At 36.1% G+C, this 19,805-nt stretch overlaps 1 protein-coding gene across 1 annotated transcript in view; it reads left to right on the top strand.

Annotated features, from left to right (window-relative positions):
* Positions 1–4,429: 4,429 nt before the first annotated feature.
* MSFC1 (Mitochondrial substrate carrier family protein) overlaps positions 4,430–19,805 on the top strand; it is a 30,645-nt gene continuing 15,269 nt past the window's right edge. The window contains exon 1 of the mRNA XM_090002696.1: positions 4,430–4,956. Within this exon, the coding sequence (XP_089858822.1) occupies positions 4,507–4,956 (450 nt within the window). The 5' untranslated portion in view covers positions 4,430–4,506. The remainder of the gene's footprint in view (positions 4,957–19,805) is intronic.

Below are 19,805 nucleotides of genomic sequence, written 5' to 3'. Positions count from 1 at the left end.
TTGTACTCCAGAAATTTTCAACTTTCGAAGCTAACTTTTGTGATTTTTAGCTCAAAGACCATAATGAGTCTATGTATAAAATTTATATTTGAAGTTCTTTAATATGTAATATAAAAATTTTGCCATAAAAGTGAAACCGAATAAGAGAAATAAAATCCACATGATAATACAGTCATGTACAAAATTTTTGTTAGGACAAAAATTCTGCTCTAATTTTCGGAGGTCGTATTTCTTTATCTAGAACCCGAATAGAGCCAAATTTTCTCACAAAACTTCCTCTATGACTTTGAAACAAAACTCTATAATTTGGTAATTTTTGGCTAAACCTTTTGAGCATACAATAAAGTTCTTAAAAAGTGTTTGAACCAATGAAAAACCAAAACAACATATTTTTAATTAAATACATAATAAATCTCATAATTTTCATAATAAAACATAATAATTATGCTTCTAATGATTTTCAATGAATCATAAGCACAACATACACATTCATATCAATATCTAAACATGTTGTAATCATACTCATAAATTAAAGTTCAATATTTTCAAACAAGAAAACTTGTTTTTCTCCAATATTTCCAAACAAGAAAACATGTTTTTCTCCAAAAAATGATTTTCAAAAATTATTTTAGGATAATAAGCACCTTTGAATAGATTTTTAATACATAAAACTATATTAAATTTATGCATAAACATATCTAACACGCTATAAACATCAGATCTAGCATGAATATGAATTTAAACATCAAATTGCACCATTCTGGTATAAAAAAAATTAAATCAAGCTTATAATTAAAAATAAATAAAATAATCGAAACTAGGGTTTAAAAATTGACATATATATATATATATATATATATATATATTAAATCCAACTGTAGGAATGTGGTTTCATACCTGATCAACCTATACCAAACCCTAAACATGTTGAGTAATGAGAAATCCCTTGCCTTTGATGCGTAAACGAATAGAAAATCACAACGAATACACAAACGAGTATCGTATCACGACAAGAACATCCAAAATATCAAAGAAAATCTGAAAATAGGTCATAGATCTCTCTACCTCCTCACATAGATGCTTGGTTTGGGCCTTCTTCTCCAAATATTGACCTTCTTTCTCTCTCTCTACTCTCTCCCTTTCTCTCTAACATCTCTTTTTTCTCTCTCACCCTTTTCCAATTCGTGTGGGAGAGAGGAGGCCTCTCTCTTACTTTTATAGAAGAGAGAGAGATACTCCTATATCTCTTACCTTGGTTGGAGTGGGACTCCAACACAAGTGTGACTTTCCCAAGAGGAGGGGGGGTCTATGATCCAACGTTAAACATTATTCTATTTAATTAATTAAAAATTATTAATTAATTAGTTATTAAATAAATAAACATTAATAATTACATTTAAATAAAAATTTAAATTTCTAAATACAAATTTTAGTCATTGCTAACCTGTACAACACATAAATTTAACCACATCATTATATGTTATAACCTCTTTCCCAAATATATATTATTATAAATTATCATATTCGTTACACAATCATCAATATTATAAATCATCACAATATTTGGCTTAATAAGTAAACATCATTGTAAGATTTAGAAAACTTAAGTACAAATTGAGATAACTTCATAAATACACATCGCTACTGTATCAAACGTATAAATCATTGCTGCTTCAAACGTATAAATCGCTACTAATTTAAATGTATAAATCGTTAATACTTTAAACGTACAAATTATTGTAGAATTCACACCCTTTATAAGTACATATCGTTATAATGTTTGTGTTCCATAAGTAAACATCATTGTACGATTTAGCAAACTTAAGTACAAATCATGGTAACTTTATAAATCATAAATACACATCGCTACTGCTTCAAACGTATAAATCGTTGCTACATCGAATGTACAAATGACTCCTGCATTAAATGTATAAATCATTGATGCATTCAAACATACAAAACATTATAGAAATTTGGCCTTCATAAGTACATATTCTTGCCAGAAATAGGCTCTTGCAAGATCTTTTTGGGTATACATACCTTTTATAAAAAACCAAGCCTCATTGGCTCGGCGAAATTGACAATATTTGCACATACCTTGAGTTTTACATTGTTCATAAACCATGCTAGGATTTTGCATGGTTGCTCTCCAAATCTTCTACTTTCCTTTGATGATCTTCAATAGCTTTGAGGCGAGCATCTCCCTTAAGAGCTTTTTCTTGACCTCCTTCAATCTTGGTGAGCTCAAGTTGAGGTTCCAGAACGAACTCCATTACATAACCCCAAAGTTTTTTTCCTTTGAGGTTATTCTCCATTGCGGATGCCCACATCATGTAGTTTTTGCCATTTAGCTTGAATGATAGGTCAATCTTGGCCACCATTGCTCCAATAAGAAAGTATGAGAATAAAGAAGAGAGAGAGAGTCACAACTTCACCTTACAAGAGTCTAGTGGCTTTGATACCATGTAATGAAGTATGCGAAAATATAAAGAATGCTAAATGCATTCACAATCTCCAACAACGGAGAAATATCAAAAGAGAGCAATACACAAGTCCACTATGGGACAATACATGCACAAGCTTTATAAAAAGCACAACTAAAATAAAAAGTCTCTTTTATTGAAAGAGAGAGCATGAAAAATGCTTAAGAAATACAAGGGGTCTCACCCCTATTTATACAAAGAGAGAGGGCTGAAAAAGGAGCCAAAAAGGGGGGCTCCCAAAGAGTCGTTGGGAGCCCCCAACGGTCATATTTGTGACCGTTTGGGGAGCCCAACGACTCTATTGTGGGCCCCCCTTTTGGCGTGAATCCAAAAATAAAAAGGATAAAAAAGAAAAAAAAATTCTAAAGAAAACAAAAATACATTGTTTATTAAAACAATGTGAAAAGACTATAATACCCCTATTAGGTATTATAGTCTTATACATATGATTTAACAGAAACAACATGAGGACATATAAACCTCCTCATTTTTTAAAAAACAACAATGGTGGAGGAAGAAAAATTGTTTGTCATCTTTGTAATGAATGAGGTCATCTTAGACCGGATTGTCCTAAGCTTAAAAAGAAGGTAGCTTTCATTGGAGATAGTTCAAGCAATTCAAGTGAAGAATCAAAGAGAGAGAGATATAAATGACTACAATGCTCAACTTACGTAAACTCTCCAAAAATTCATGAGAATCAACTCTTCCGCACCTTCCACCTCCGGTGACGCGATATCATCAACTCCCGGTATGTCTTCTTGGATCCTTGATTCGGGTGCCTCCTTTCATATGACACCAAATACATTTTTTTTATCCAAACCAAGTCTTAATTCTTTTAAGTCATTTGTTTCCACGGCCGATGAAACATCATTAGATGTTGAAGGGATAGAAAATCTTGAAAAAGTTTTTAGTCAAAGCAAAAAAATTTATGTTTTAAAAATTAGGATTATTTCAAAACTGTAATGTTTGACCTTCATAAGAATAAATTGTGCTAACTGTTTTTCAACGCCTAGAAGGTAGATAGGTACAAATCGATTTATTTCAGTATGAAAATAGGTATTATTTAACATGAATAGTACAACCAGTTGCATGATTTAACATTCAGATTTACAAATCGATTTGCTTATATAACGAAACCTTACACGAAACTCACCAAAACAATAGGAGTTTTGGTAATCCGACAGTGGAGGAGAAACACTCAAAAGATAGATGCAATCGATGGTGGCAACATTGCTTCCATTGCGCAGACGACAACAAAGGTTGCTCCGGCAGCAGCAGATGACGATAAAGAGTGCTCCAACATTGGCAAACGATGACAAATGGTACGTCGTCAAAGAGAGCTCTTGTTACAACAGATGGTGCATTATCAAAGGGTGATCCGGTGGTAGCATAGGAGTTTACTGCTTAGGGCAAAAACAAAACGTTTGAACTTTGAAGAGTTAAGATCAACCTTTATTTTTTGGATGAAAGACAATTTTATCCTTTTTTTGAATTATCGTTTGATGACAAAAAAGGGTACTTAAGTCTTTGCAACAGCATCGGACTGCAACACTACGTTATGCTTCGAGCCCCCACATGCTTATATATGTGGCGCTCATTTCTACTCCTGAACACGCACCTGCGTGTGTTCAGGGGAACATATAACCTGCTTCGGTTAAGCTCATATGATATGAACGTCGACTTTGTTACACCGCCAATGTTTCTGTAAGAAAGGCATACGGGGGAAATGTAGGGGTACTTGGAATTCCAGGACATCGTGGAAAAGTGAATCACAAATAAAACATCTGGGGGCGCGGCACAAAAACGCTTTTACTCTATTTTTTTTTTCTCTGCCACGGAACTCGGAAAGGGTGGTTGGTCAGAAAAGGTTGCTCAGTCATTTGATGACTACTGGCTACTGCTTAAAATGAGAGCAGCCTCGCATTGGCTTTACTTCCCCCCCCCTCTCCTCTCGCTTTGATGTTGGTCCTGGTCTGCATTCTCGCTAGGTAGAGGAGCAGGACCAAAAAGTAAAAAAAAAAGGATGGAAGGGAAGAAGCATTTGAGCAATAGGGAAGAGGGTGGTTTACCCACCAAGGAGGAGAAGAGGACCAACAAAGCGTCGACCATCGTGATCCCTCCTTACATGAAGGCGATGTCGGGGTCGCTGGGAGGGACAATGGAGGCGTGCTGTCTGCAGCCAATCGACGTCATAAAGACGAGGCTGCAGCTCGATCGTTCCGGCAACTACCGGGGGATCCTCCACTGCGGCAGAACCATCGTCAGGACCGAAGGAGTCAGGGCACTGTGGAAAGGCCTGACCCCCTTCGCCACTCACCTCACCCTCAAGTACACGCTCAGGATGGGGACCAACGCGCTCTTGCAATCCGCTTTTGCCAATCCTGACACCGGCAAGATCAGTAACGGGGCAAGGTTGATGGCCGGTTTTGGCGCCGGCGTCGCCGAGGCCCTCCTTATCGTTACTCCTTTTGAGGTCCTGCATCGTAGCTCTTACCATTTTATTGTCCTTGCTGCTGCTTATTCTATTCTAGACTCTTCCTCTTGTTCTGTTTCTTTTGGGATTATTTCAATTCAATTCATCTTCATTTCCTTCATTTTCCCATCTTAACTGAACCGCTTCCAAAGTGGGGAATGTGCATTGATTTGCTATGTTGGACAAGATCTAGACTGAAAGACTAAATAACTTACGCATGCAATAGGATTTCCAGTTCTTCGAATTGTTAGCGTGGCTGATGTCGGACACGGATGTTTCCCTCTTCTTTAGTGGTAATGCATATGTATTTGAGCTTTAAAGATCCTAGTTGCTGGATAGAGTGAGATGACAGTCGCTCAGGATGCCAAACAAAATCTGCTCTTAAAGGGCAGAGAGATTAATCAGGATTTCTTTACGGACGATTTTTTCTTCTTGCAGAAAGAATCCTGGAGTCTTTGAATGGTTAGGGTCGTATTATTCATATGTTTCCATGTCAAATCGAGATGTCTCCTCAGTGGTTCAACTGGGATTGGAAAATGGCTTAAAATATCATTTTATATTCTAAACTGCGTCCCCCAGATTTGATTGTTAAAACCATAGAAAATATTCTTTTAAGAAAAGCAATAATGAAATTCTGTTGCTACATTGGAAAAGATTCATAGAAATGCTATGGCACTATAATTGTTAAGTGTATTGTTGATCTAGCAATACTTGTTGAAGACCAATAAGCATGTGACCCGTCTATGAGACCTCTGCCACAACTGTATCCATGGATCTATACTCCACTTCATGCTAGCTTGACCAACTATTCTACCAAGATTGCCACCAAAAAGAGAAGACATAATAATGCATAGCTTTCCTGTTGCTCAATCTGTTTTCTGAATGTGTGTCCAAGAAAATCCCAGTAAGTAATGGATTTAAAAAATGCAATTGTAACATAGATATAAAACAGTTGGAGTTAGAAGATGCAGGTGTATCATAGGTATAAATCCATTGGAATTCATCTAAATAGATGCCTATTAGATTTAGAAGATGTAGATGTATAGTAGGTGTAATACCATCCACTGGCAGTAATCTACAGATACATCTTTCACTTATGTATTCCCCTCATTGGTTCCATGGGAAACCGTTGGAAGACTGCTGGGGATTTGATAAAGCAGATACAAAAGGGATCAAAAGGAGACTGCTTCTCAAATAGGCCCAAGCAAAGGACAGCTACTGTATGAATGATACTTCATTCTTATTTCTAGAGAGTGAATCTATCATTTCTAGAATTTTCCTCTTATCCATAATAGCACCATATAAAATAAAAACTTTCTTGTGGTTCTGTTGGATACCTCACTTGATAAATAATGAATAGCCTGGTAAATCCTGGATTGTTGAATATAGTAAGGCAACTTTTCTTCTTTTACACTCCTAGCTGATCGATAATATCACTTTTACCTTCATTAGACCTTTGTCCAAACAATATCAAGGTGCAATAGAGATCCATGAAGCATGTTTGTACACCACAAGTTTAGTGACATATTTATGCTACTGCAATGTCATTGCTCATCTATTGATATAGTTGAGTGCCTATAAATTTCTCCAGGTAGCCCATATTCTTTATCTAAAGCTGCATAATGGAATGTTATCAACATAGATGAGAAGATTAGGGAGACCATATGGCTATAATTTATTAAGAGTGAAACGCCTGCTTGAATCCTTGACTACATCAAAATCCATGACATTTGATGACACTTTGAGAACTATCAAAACCAGGGGCTAAACTATAATTTTCTTTTTAAAGATGGTATGCATATCCACCTAGGATGCCTTGCCACATAATATCTGCCTCATATAAACTTCATCTCATACATCAGAATGGATATATGTGCTGCTCCTATATGTCAGCAGGTGTTTCGATCATGTGTGGCAACTGGTGAGAGAGGTATTAGCAACTTAACATCATTAAAGCAAAGCTTTTGTCGTAGTTGTAATATCGTGTGTTTTTTTTAGTTTTAAATTCTAAAATTCTGAAATTGTGGCCAAGTACTTTATTGAATACGATAAATATCATGAAAAATATCCTCTAATATAAGTGACGTTAGCTTGGTCTGGGGGTGGCCCAAGGCTTATTGACAAGACCAAAACGAGACGATTAATATTTGTAAAACTTTTTGTTTTTAACATTTACATTTGAGTGAAATTCAGGTTAAATTAAGGCAAAATTCGGAGGCGAAAATTAGGTAAGTATACCGTTAGATGCGTCTCGTAATTCTGAGAACATTGATATTTCATTTTTTTGAAATCAGGTTACGGTTGACCCAAAAATTATGTTTTTAAAAAATGACCCACCTCTAATTTTGGGATTGGATCAGATTAGATTCAAACCGTTTGATCCAAATTGATATGGATTTGGACCTGGTCTAGGACTCATATCGACTAAGATCTGATCCAGGTTTGGATCCATATGGATTTGGATCTAAATTCAAAATTTGAATGTAACCAATTTAAAACTTTGAAATCAATTTAAAGGTTAATTTGAGCAAGAATTATGCTATGAGAGAATTTTCAGAGGGGGCGACACCCTTTGAATATTCTAAAAATTAATTATTTAATAATTAATTATTAAATAATTAATAAAAACATGGAGTAGAACTCTACCTAGATAGATATTCTAGAGGGGGCGTCACCTTCTAGATAAACCTATAATAAAAAAAAGAGATAAGATAATAAGGAGAGGTTAGAGTTAGACAGAGATAGAGTTCTACATTTGGTAGAACTTTATCCTCTATAGGATAGAGATCTCTAGAGGGGGTGCCACCCTCTAGAGGAGCCTTTTAGAGATAAGATTAAAAAAAAATTGTAAGGGATCTAACTCGTCACTCTCTCTAGATCTCATTTTCTAGAGAGAGAGAGAGAGAGAGAGAGAGAGAGAGAGAGAGAGAGAGAGAGAAATGGAAAAGAAAGAAAGAGAAAAAAAGAAGAGAGAGGGAAAGAGAGGATGGAAGAAGAAGAAGAAGAAGAAGAAGAAGAAGAAGAAGAAGGAGGAATCGATCCGTCCTTTCCACCCTATATCCGACGACTTTTCGGTCTATTTTTGTTTCTAAACCAAGGTACAGGTTTCTCTCTAAGTTTTTATGAGAAGGAATAGGTAAAAACTTGATTCATGTATGGGTTTGAGGAAAAAAGAGAAATTTGATTGTGAAACAACATATATTTAGGTATATGTATTGTCGATTTTAGTAGATTAATGTATTCATATCATTTTTCATATATATGTCGATTTCCCTAATTCATGTGTCTGAAAATATGTGTAAATACATATTCATACATATCGATTTTATTTATTTTTATACATACATGTTACCATGTTCGTGATTCATGCATCCAAAGTATGTTTATGCCATAAAGTCAGTTGGTTTTATCGATGTATTTAAGACATGCATGAAACTTTAGACTGTTAATTTTATTTTATGTTCATTTAGTTAAATATGCATGCCTGCTGATTTTCCTTTCTGTTGGCCATTCATGCTGATATATATATATATAAATATATATATATATATATAAATATAAATATAAATATATATATATATATATATATATATATATTTATATATATATATATATATATATATATATATTATGTCTTGGTCGACCCTTTTGATCATATACCCAATTGCGGGCATATAACCCATGCGTGATGAGTTTCTTTTTTATGTATCATTTCTGAAAAAAAATTTACTGTATTCAGTTATGTTGGCAACCTCGTGCATGTCAAGTTGCGTATGTGGACAGATCTGGTCAGATTTGTCAGCAGCATGTGTTGACAAATCTGGATAGGTCTGTCGACTGATTGTGTCAATAGATTTGGACCAAATCTATCGAGATCCGCATGGGTGCAAATCTAATCAGACTTGCTGGCCCGGATTGGGTGCAAATCTAATCACACTTGCTGGCCTAGATTGGGTGCAAATATGATCAGACTTGCACTGCCTTGCATGGGTGCAAATCTGATTAGACTTGCTGGCCCGAATTGGGTGCAAATCTGATTAGACTTGTAGTGCTTTATGGGTGCAGATCTCATTAGACTTGCTGGCTCGGATTGGGTGTAAATCTAATCAGACTTGTAGTGCTTTGCATGGGTGCAAATTTGATCAGACTTGTTCTTCCGGATTGGGTGCAAATCTGATCAGACTTGCAGTGTGTTGCATGTGAGCAAATCTGATCATACTTGCGGACCCCTATGTCACACGAACTCTTCTAACAGGGCACCACACCTGCACCCAAGCGGTTGCGACACTTAGACACAACTTCCTTTATGTTAGGTGAAGTCAACCACATTGAGGTCCATTTCTATCCAAAAGTAGATTCAATTAACCCTAATCCAGTCCATTTTTATCTCTCTCTCTCTCTCTATATATATATATATTATATGCGCACACAAATACACAGTGTTAACTTAAAACTGTTATAATATATATATATATATATATATATATATATATATATATATATATATATATATATATATATTCACCCCCACACCCAAGTTTTTTTAAAGTGCTACATCGCAGCATCTGCACCTGCACCTATCTCACATAGGCAGACTCTTATTGGATATAAATCTGATCAGACTTGCGGGTCCTTATTGGGTGCAAATCTGATCAGACTTGCATTATTGTGCTTGTGTACAAATCTGATCAGAACTGCCCAATTATTTTTGTTCCGCAAGCTGATTAAACTTGCCAATCTATATATGCATATAATCCATCGTTGATAATTCTATTTTTTTTTTCAGCATGTTTTGATGATGTTATATGATTCAAATTTGTTTTGCTCATGCCTATATATATACACAAGCTTAGGTATTTTTGTCAAGTTCATAGTATGTGAATTTGATCAAAACTGCTAAGTTTGTGAGTATGCGAATCTGAACATAATTCTCGTATTCAGGTTCACACTCATTTTGGTTGCAGACTTATTATTTGATTACATGTTTGATCGGGTATGCATGCTTATGCATTTAAATGCCACGTTGCAATTGTGCATATCATATGCATGAATCTGAAATTTATTAGATGTTGGCATAAATATGGTCATATGCATGTTTGGATGTTTATGTATGAAATTGATCATTTTAATGTGTTTTGCGAGCATCGATTGACATGTGTATGCATTTGGTTTCATGTGCATTCATTTGTATGATTGAATGTGCATTGTGGACATGCTTTGTAATAATGAGTGGGTTGCATGTTCACTGAAATTTTTGCAAAGATGCATAAATCACCTTTGAGATGTGTTAGTGGTCAGATGTGAACCACTGCAGGCCGTGTAGGCCAGGAGCATATATTAATTCACTTATTATTGATTTTATTTATGTATTACAAAATTTGTTTATGGAATTATTGGCTTTCCAAAATTAATTGTACTGTTAAAATGTGATGGGTCAGGGTCCGAGTTGGGTTTTTCATGTTGATTTGCAAAACGGTTCTTATACTAAGAACTAGAAATTGTTTAAAAAGATAAAAAAGACCAAAAAATATAATTAATTCTTCCTAGATGTTCCTTCTATAGTATGAGAATCTTGGATAGCGGTTTTGGGAAAACCGTGAGGATACTAAAACTCCGTGTGCGATTATGTTGCTGAACCCAATGTGGTGGTTCACCTCCCGACCATGGTTTTAGGGAGATTTTAACCACTTTGCCTGGAGGTGGTGTTATTGACACAACTATTGTTATTGATATACCAAGAAAGTGACGTCAGTAAATGTTGATCTTCCTTATGTCTCAACATTAGATGTTGATTTCTAATGTTCCGATGGATGGTGTTGATTCCTGATATCGATCGAGGAACAAGTGTAAAACTGAGTAATAAATTACAAATTGTGTGTTAAGCTACAACCGAGAACCTAACTTGAACTTCGAGAATTGTTATACCCGTTTTGAGTATCCATGGGTTTAATGAAAAGTGAAAATAAATTTGTGTGCATTTAATAGGGACATGCATACAAAATAAACTCTTATAATAACTTAATCAGTTATTCATTCATGTGCATTTAATCATGCATATTTATTGTTATGCATTAGTTCATGCATTCATACTTATTCTGTCTCATATAAAAATTGTTATGCTTGAATGATAAATTGATTATAAAATTGTTGTTATATTCTTGCCATAAATTATGGATTTGTCATAAATGCATTTTCTCCAAATTATTGCATAAATTCTAATTTGTATTCTTTATGCTCATTTATTTCATTAGAGAGATTCGTATGTAAAATTCTTTAGATTCTGACACCTTACTTTTAGTGTTTTTTGCAGCCTCAGGGGATTAGTGAAGTGACTCGCTTCTGAGAAAGCTACGAGTGCCACAAGCTTGCTAGACAGCTTCACCGATGGACAACGTGGCTATGCTTTTCTTTACTTTATCTTTACATTTAATTGTCTATGCACTAAGGTTTTTTAATGCAATTGTTTCGAGACTATTATTACTTATTTAATAAAATTTGACTTGCTATGGTGTAGATGATAAATGTAAGATCCTTGGTGATTTGTTTGGTTATCCAACTGGGAGTGAAACTATAAATGCCCCGGGTCTTTATAAATATTTTCGCAATAGTTTAAAAAAAAATAAAATTTTTCGCATCTTTTAATGGGTATGAGTTGAGGTCGTTACATGTGTGGTATTAGAGCCACCACAAAATCTTACGCTTTTATCATCCTTTTAACATTACAGTTTTTAATTTTGGTACGAAAGTCCTCTCTTGAAGTGTCAGCAAGTCGTGCCTTGTGATCCAGAGCAGTCTCCTTCACTGGTAAGGCTATTTAGTAATTTTATATAAAGTCTTTGAATTTCTTATGACTGATTGCATTCATAGTAAAATTTTCTTTTGGTGTGAATTAAAAAAAATCTTGGTGTGACTGTATGAATGCTTTTGCTCGGGATCAATCCTAAGGGGTAGGACCGATCAAGGTTTAATTTTTTGGAAAATTTTTGCATGATGTAGATGTATCGACGCAGGGGCGCTTCGACTTTTTTTGGTGCTACCCACACTTTTTCGGTAAGTTCTAATTTTGGGGACAAAATTCTTTTAAGGGGGTAGGGATGTAATATTGCGTATTTTCATACTTGGTCATTTTTATATTTTTCGAAAAATTTGGCTAAGTATAGAAGAAAAATCATTTGGACCTCGTTATTAGACTGATGTTTTTGAATCTGGGCTTGGTGCAGGTCTCATCGACGAGGTCGAGACGAGCCAATCGAAACAGAAGAAAGAGTTTTATTTTTGACCTTTAAATTCAAGCGAAATTTAGGTTATTTTCGTGCGAAGTTCGGAATTTGATATTCGTGTAATATGTCGTTGGATGCGTTTCGGAATGCCGAGCGCAACAGTATGGTACTTTTTCGAATTCGAGTTTCAGTTGGCCTGAAAATCGTGTTTTCCAAAAAAGGAGCAGTTTGTCGAATTGAATCCGAATTTGGATCGGATTGGATCCAATAGATTTGGTCCAAATTAATATGGATCTGGACTCTATCCAAGACCTATATTAATCTGGAATTAGTCCAGTCAAAAATCTATTTGGATTTTTGAGATGGATTTTGATCTTGGATCTGGATCCTGATCCAAATCTATACCCAACGTTTTTCTAGCCTTAAATTCAATAACAAGCTTTAAATTAGAGTTAAATAAGGTTAAGAAGTCTCCTAAATTAATTTTGCTATTTTTGGAAGCCTTTAGATATTTATCAAGTAATAAATATTTAATAATTAATTAATTAAATTTTATTAATTTCGAAAATTTGATTTAGGGGTGATTAGGACTTCTTAAAAGAGTCCTCATACTTACCTGAGAAGACTTAAGAAGGATTAAGAAAGGATTTTTAGAAATTTGGAAACTTTGAAAAAAAGGTCAACAAAGAGGAATTTTGAAAAATTTAGAAACTTTAGAAGAGAGTCCCAATATTTGGAAACTCTCCTTCTCCTGCCCATTTAGAGAGGGCGGGAGAAAGGGGGGGGGGGGGGCGTCACCTCTTCTCTCTCTATTTAAGAAAAAATGGGAAAGGAAAAAAAGAAAAGAGAAAGAGAGAGGAAGGAGGAAGAAGAAGAAGGGTGACCTTCTTCTCCAGCCAATCCAGTCCTTTTCTACCATTATTTCTCATTTTTTCTTCAATTTTTGCAAACTCTTTTAGATCAAGTGAGAAATCGAATGTCGATTCGATTTTCCATGCAATATTTGGTGTAAATCTACGATTAAAGAGTGAATCCATATGTTCACTCTAGAATACATGGATGAGGGTCCATGGTTTCTCTTTCATATGTGTATTTTTTTATTCTTTTCACATTTTCAAAAGAGTAAATTTCTGTACATACTAAAACCGAAATTTTATTAATGGTAGAAGTGCTTTTTTAATGTTTCTTTTGATAGATATTGGTTCCCATGACTGATATATATATATATATATATATATATATATATATATATATATATATATATATATATATATATATATATATAATGGACTGTCATGTGCATGTACTCTGGTGATTAAATGATTCATATGCACTCATTCATCAAAAGAAAAAAATCGTAGATTGGTGAATCTGAATATTTTGTTGGAGTTGTTTGTATACTTATACTTGCATATTAGTGTTAATCATGCATAATGCATACTCTTGAAGACATGTATGGACACAAGTGCATACATGGATCCTTAAATCTGAATGTGCATGCATAATACAAGTTTAATAGCATGCATTTTTTTACTTATGAAAAATAATTTTTTTCATGGACCCTATGCTGGTATGTTTTTTTTAGCATGCTTGAACTTTGCCACAGGGCGCAGCCGAGTGGGCTCGGCTGGGCAGTCTGCTAGTGACTTGGGGCTGCAGGCGTGGCCAGACGGCCTGTTATGTAATAATCAGAAGAAATACGCATATTTAGTTGATTTGGGCCTAGGACCCGATACCCGGATCCGTAAATACCCTACAAATTGGATATTAGAATATACGTAAAGAAATAAATAACTAATATTAGTTATAAAATAAAAATTTCCGGTATAAAGGGGTCAGATCCATAGTTGGACCCACAAGGATCCAACTGAGGATCCGCTATTCAGGGGCGATCCGGATCCATTTTTAAAATGGACTCAGTATTGTGGGTTGCGAGGCTCGGACCCGGACCCGAACCTAGACCCGTGTAAGTGTTTTTAAAAGAATGCAGAAACCAGAATCGTGCCCTAGGCACGATTCTTGCACAAGATCAAGAAAGGAAAAGGGGGGGGGGGGGTTACGCATGGCGTAACCGACCCCTCCGATTCTTCTGGAGGGAGAAGAAGGGGTCGAACCTCGAATAAAAGGGGAAAACCATCCCTCATTCGACATTTTTTTGGTCTTCCCGTAATCCGTCTCTCTCTCTCTCTTCTCTCTATCGTTGTGCGCACCGAAAAGGAGTTCCGTCGCAGGCTACCTCCGACTACCTGCAGCTGTCATCGGCCTCCTCGAGCACCTCCTTCACGGTAGAAGAGAGGAGTGACACCAGCTAACTTTCTCTTGCCACGGCAGTCTCCGATCACCGGAAAGGTCGTCGAGAACAGGTACGGTTGTTCATTGAATCTTGGTGAGGGATCGAACAGGGGTTCGATTCCGTGTAAGGGTTCGAGGTGAGAAGCCACAAAAATCCTTTAGATGGACATTTTCTTGGTTTTCAAGAACCAATGGGGTATTTGCTCCACTGGAAAGAATAGCGCAACACTCTTTATTGGGTCGCTGCGAGTTCGAATCCCAATGGTATAGTTGTATAACTGGTAGGGTTCTGCCTAACCCCAGATTTGAGGGTTTCCAAGTCTTAACCCCATAAATTGAGGGTTTCCGACTGTAGTATCGGGTAAACCCAGTTTGAGTTCCGATTATTGTGGTTGAATAACCAGATTGAGGTTTTTCGATTTTTGTTGTTGAATAACCCAGATTGGGTTTCAGATTCTTGATGTTGAGTAATCCCAAATTGGGAGTTTTCGGTTCTTGGATTCGATAAACTTAGGTTTGGGGGTTTTCTTTACAGAATTGGTGGGCCGATAATGATTGTTTCATTCGGAAAAATCAGTGCATACATGTGTTAATATATGTTGGCCGATTGCATCTATTTTGAAAAAAAAATGTAACTTGATGATGTTAATTATTGTTAGTCGATAATGTTTATGTCATTCTGAAAAAAAAAAGTATGTTAAATCGATGTTGAGTTAGATGTATCGTAGGTTCCATTTTGTTTTAAATTCAGAATTTGCATGTTCAATGACACTCTGTGTTCTGTCATTAAACCAGAATTTATGTTATAATAAAAGCCTACATTAAGGTGCTGGTTATATCAAATATGTTCCTGTGTGTTTATTAATGGATATTTAATCTGAATACATGTCTTAGTTACCTGTTATTAGACTTGATTTCTATTCATTTTCTTAATTATCAGAATTGAGTTCATCCGATTTCATGTGATCATGTATGGTTTTACACAGTTTTATATCATTAAAGCATGTATATTTTAAGATGAAACTTTAGGGTGTTCGGTAGACGCTTGATTTGGGTTTTCTCTGAACAATTTGGTTTTGGGGAATCTGTATAGTGATTAACCTAAATGCTGTCTGGAAAAATACTTGTTAAGTACCCACCTTCTGTGGGCTATTCCAGTGTTGAACAGAAAATGATATTCCTATTATAAAACTGCATATGTGTGGGTTGTTTCAGTGTTGAATATAAAATGATATTCCTGTCATAAAACTGCATATGTGTGGGTTGTTTCGGTGCCAAACAGAAAATAAACTGCCTGTTATGTATGGGGGTGTGTTGGCTGGACCGATACTGTAACAGGCATAGCAACAGCCCGATGGAACACACTCAATAGCATACCTATGTTCGTCATGGCTAATGCTGCTCATAATACGGTTCATTCCATGATAGGTTAATATATGTGCTCATAAGTTCTGCCCAGTGATATGTATATGTGATTGACCTTGTTAAGCAGTAGTTAATTGTCCTGATTATGTAGTCATTAACGTGAGCATGTGTTGTCATATAACTGTCAGGTTATTGATATTTGGCAATTTACATAAGCATGTACACTTGATAAAAATGTTTAATTTATGTGCACATGCACACACTCAAAGGAGATATGCATGGGTGGATACATGTATGTGATGGAGGTAACACACATGGTGAGGATGCATATGATTGAAAAATGACATGCTTATGGTTGGGTTATGTTTGCATGAGTGTACATGCTTTTGGCACTATTGGCCTAGTGTTATGAATAAACACTACTTGGTTTTATTATGTGATGCATCGATTGCCTTATTGGATCATCATCGGCTTGGAGAGCCGTGAGTTTGTTTTCCTTTCACATATGTTTTTTACTGCATCACTGGTATGACACACTACTAATTGTTCTAGTTGTCCTCACGGGCTGGAGTTCCGTAAGGGAGGATGCGGGTTTTTACTTTACTTTTGCATATGGTGTTGCAAACTTAAAGAATTGAGGTAAATTAAAAACATAATAAAGAACAATGTAATATATGTTCTGGGATCTTCCATCTGGAGAATGAAGATCTTAGAGATACGGTCTTGGGGAGACTGTGAGGATACCAAAAACTCCGTGTGCTGTAATTTTGTCCCCTGAACCCGATATTGAGGTTCCTTCTCTTGGCGACGGTTTTAGGGAAAGTCCGCCACTTTACCTGGGGGTGGTGTGTTGGTCACAACTGTGATTGTTTTGGTACCAAGGAAGTGACACTTGTGGGCGTGGGGTGTCCCCGACATTAGATGTGGAGGTCTAATGTTTCGAAGGTGATTCAGTCGAGGGCTAAGTTGGAACCCAGTAATAAAATACAAATTGTGTGCTAAGCTACTCTAGGAACCTACTTAACCTCGGGGATTGTACCCGTTTGGTGTATCCGCGGGCAACAGTAATTAAAAAGAGAAACTTAAAGTTGCGTGCATTTAATAGGGCATGCATATGCAAAGAAAAAAGAAAATTTAAAGTTAAGATAATAAAAGGACTCATGCATTGAAAAAAAGTCATGCATCTTCCTGTTATGCATTAGATTATGCATGTTTGAATTGTTCTCTATATCATGACATGATATGGTGGTGATATGCAATTTACTTCCTGAAAGCATGCTGCAAGGTTTGGTTATTTAGTTCTTGATATATGGTACCGCTTTACTGATCTCGACTGGTGAATATATGCAATCTGTCGCATGCATGAATTGTTAGACACTGCAAATTGTTATATCTGCACTAACTCAAATCATTATATGAAATCTTATCCATGTTCTTTGTCTCACCTGATTTCTTTAGAAGTAACTGTGCTCAGAATTTCAGTTCTGACACTCTACTTTGTTGGTTTTTCATAGGAAATGATGAACAATGATGTTGGACTGACTACTGGGAATGAATGAGAGTCATACTTGGGCTTGACAGCTTCAACATGGGACATAGTGTCTCTTTCTTTTACTTCAATCCTTCTTGCTTTTTCAGTTGTTGCTTTATTTTCAGTCGAATAAAAAAGTCTCTGAAATTTACTCTTATTCATAAATAAAGAAATTGTTTTGGTTCTTATGGATGATGGTTGCAAGTTCGTTTGTGGTGTTCGGGCTATCCAGTTGGAATTGAAACTGTGAGGACCCCGAGTCTCTGGGAAGTTTTCCGTACTGTTATAAAAGAAAATAAAAATAAAAATAAAATAAAATATTTCGCATTTTCAAAGGGTATGAGTTGGGGTCGTTACATGTTACGTCTTTGGAGCCCAGCCGAGTGGCTTGGCTGGGCAGCCTTGTGGGCCTTCAAAAAAAAAAGTAAGGGATTTAAAAAAAAAGAGGGGGGTGGAGGGGATAGGGTTAGGGCTGTCAGCTAGGCCCTGACAGCACTCACAGACCCGGGCTAGGCCTGTGCATGCTGTCAGAACCATCCAACAGTCTTGGCTGGGCCTGGCTCAGCTAGCCCAGGGCTGGCAGGGACTTGCCAAGCCCAGTCCAGCCATGGGCGGGACTAGGCCAGGCCTGGGCAGGGTCTGTCCAAATCAAACCCAGTCGACCAGGGTCGGCAGGGTGTGGACCTCCTTGAAAAAAAAGATTTTCTAAATGTTTGTTTCTTAAAAAAAAACATATTTTTTTTGGGTTGACTGGCAGCCAGGCTGACTGCACAGGCCCGGGCTGGGCTTGTGTGGTGGGCTGCCAGGCCCAGCCGACTGAGCTCGACTGGGCTGGAGCCAAGCCCAGCCGATCGGGTGGACTAGTATCTTTAAAAAAAAAATGTATATATATATATATCATCTACATGTTTTTTTTTCTTTTTATATAACATCATGTTACCTGTATGATGATGGTGTATGTAGGTTTTAAAGAGTTTAAAGACCGAGATAGCAACTTTACTAAATCTTTTTATAATTGAAACTAAAATAAGTTTCAGGGCTTGTATATGTATCATCTACATTTTTTTGTTTTGTTTGCATAAGATCATGGTGTATGCAGGTTTTTAAGAATCTAAAGATCAATGTAAAAATTGCATTGAAATTTTAATTGAAAACAAATGACGATGTTATTATATTTTGAAAGTGTTTCTTCCGAAGTACAATTTCTATTAAACAAGCCATGCTAAATACATGGTGGGTCAGACTGAAATAATCTGAACTTAAACTAATAATGACAAGATTAAACTTAGTCTTTTGGTTAGGGTTTTAGTGGGAACAAAGTTGTAGGTTGGGCTTGACTTGAACCCAAGTCGACAGGGTCGGTTGGGGCAACTGTTAAAATATATATATATACGTAAGAAGGTATATATAAGTGGAAATACAATAAAAGATAAGATTTAGAACGAAGAGATACGTAAGAAGGTAGGTGTTGCACCCATTGAAAATAAGATGCGAGAGAATCGTTTACGGTGGTTTGGACATATTCGGCGAAGGCCTAATGATGCTCCAGTTAGAAGGTTGGAGAAATGGGAAAATATATTAGTTAAAAGAGGTCGGGGTAGGCCTAGGAAGACTTGGATGGAGATGATAGGAAAGGATATGAATGCTTTGAACCTCACCGAGGACATGGCGTTGGATAGAAATGATTGGAGGAAAAGGATTCATGTGGAAGACCCAAAATGAATTTCTTTTTTTGGTTCATATCGCTGACCCCAATTGTTTTGGGATGAAGGCGTAGTTGTTGTTGTTGTTGTTGTATATATATATATTGTTTTTTTTAAACAAAAAGTTTTAAAATAAAACTTGGTTTTGAACAGGCAAGTGGCCTGTTTGGGTTTAGCTTGGTCGAGGCTGAACCCTGGATGACAGGGTTGGCTAGTCTTGATAAGCCAACTTAAAAAAAAAGATATGTATTTTTAACCCTTGGTGTTATGTAAATCTAGAATTCGATTTTTAGCATACATGTTAAATTTCCAGATTTCGGGTATGTACATGTATGTTGATTTCAGTACATGTTATGCATGAAAATGTTCATGTGCTCGAATTGATGTGACATCCTTAAGGATTATGCCAAATGGAGCTTGTTTTAAGTAGATGCGCATACTTGAAATAATGTATGTTTTGCAAGTGAATGAATGTTCACATTTTTAAATTGGACTCTCATAAATGGAAGCATATATGTGAATAATTACATAAAAGCACATGCGCATTAATAGTGACCACGTGCACATGGTTAATTTGACATATACGTATGTGCATTGGAAAGTGTGACATTATAAATAGCACGTTGTTATGATATTTGCATATGATGTATTGATGATTAAAATGGATCGTCGTAGGCCTGGTGAGCTTTGAGCTTTGGTTTTGCTTTTCTTTTACTTATTTCAAATGCATCAAAAAAA

The sequence above is a fragment of the Nuphar pumila genome, chromosome 4, assembly GCF_984573655.1.
Source record: "Nuphar pumila chromosome 4, dmNupPumi1.hap1.1, whole genome shotgun sequence".
In the NCBI taxonomy this organism is placed as follows: domain Eukaryota; kingdom Viridiplantae; phylum Streptophyta; class Magnoliopsida; order Nymphaeales; family Nymphaeaceae; genus Nuphar; species Nuphar pumila.
The sequence above is the reverse complement of the archived record's forward strand: the minus strand, read 5'-3'. Positions and strand labels throughout refer to the sequence as shown.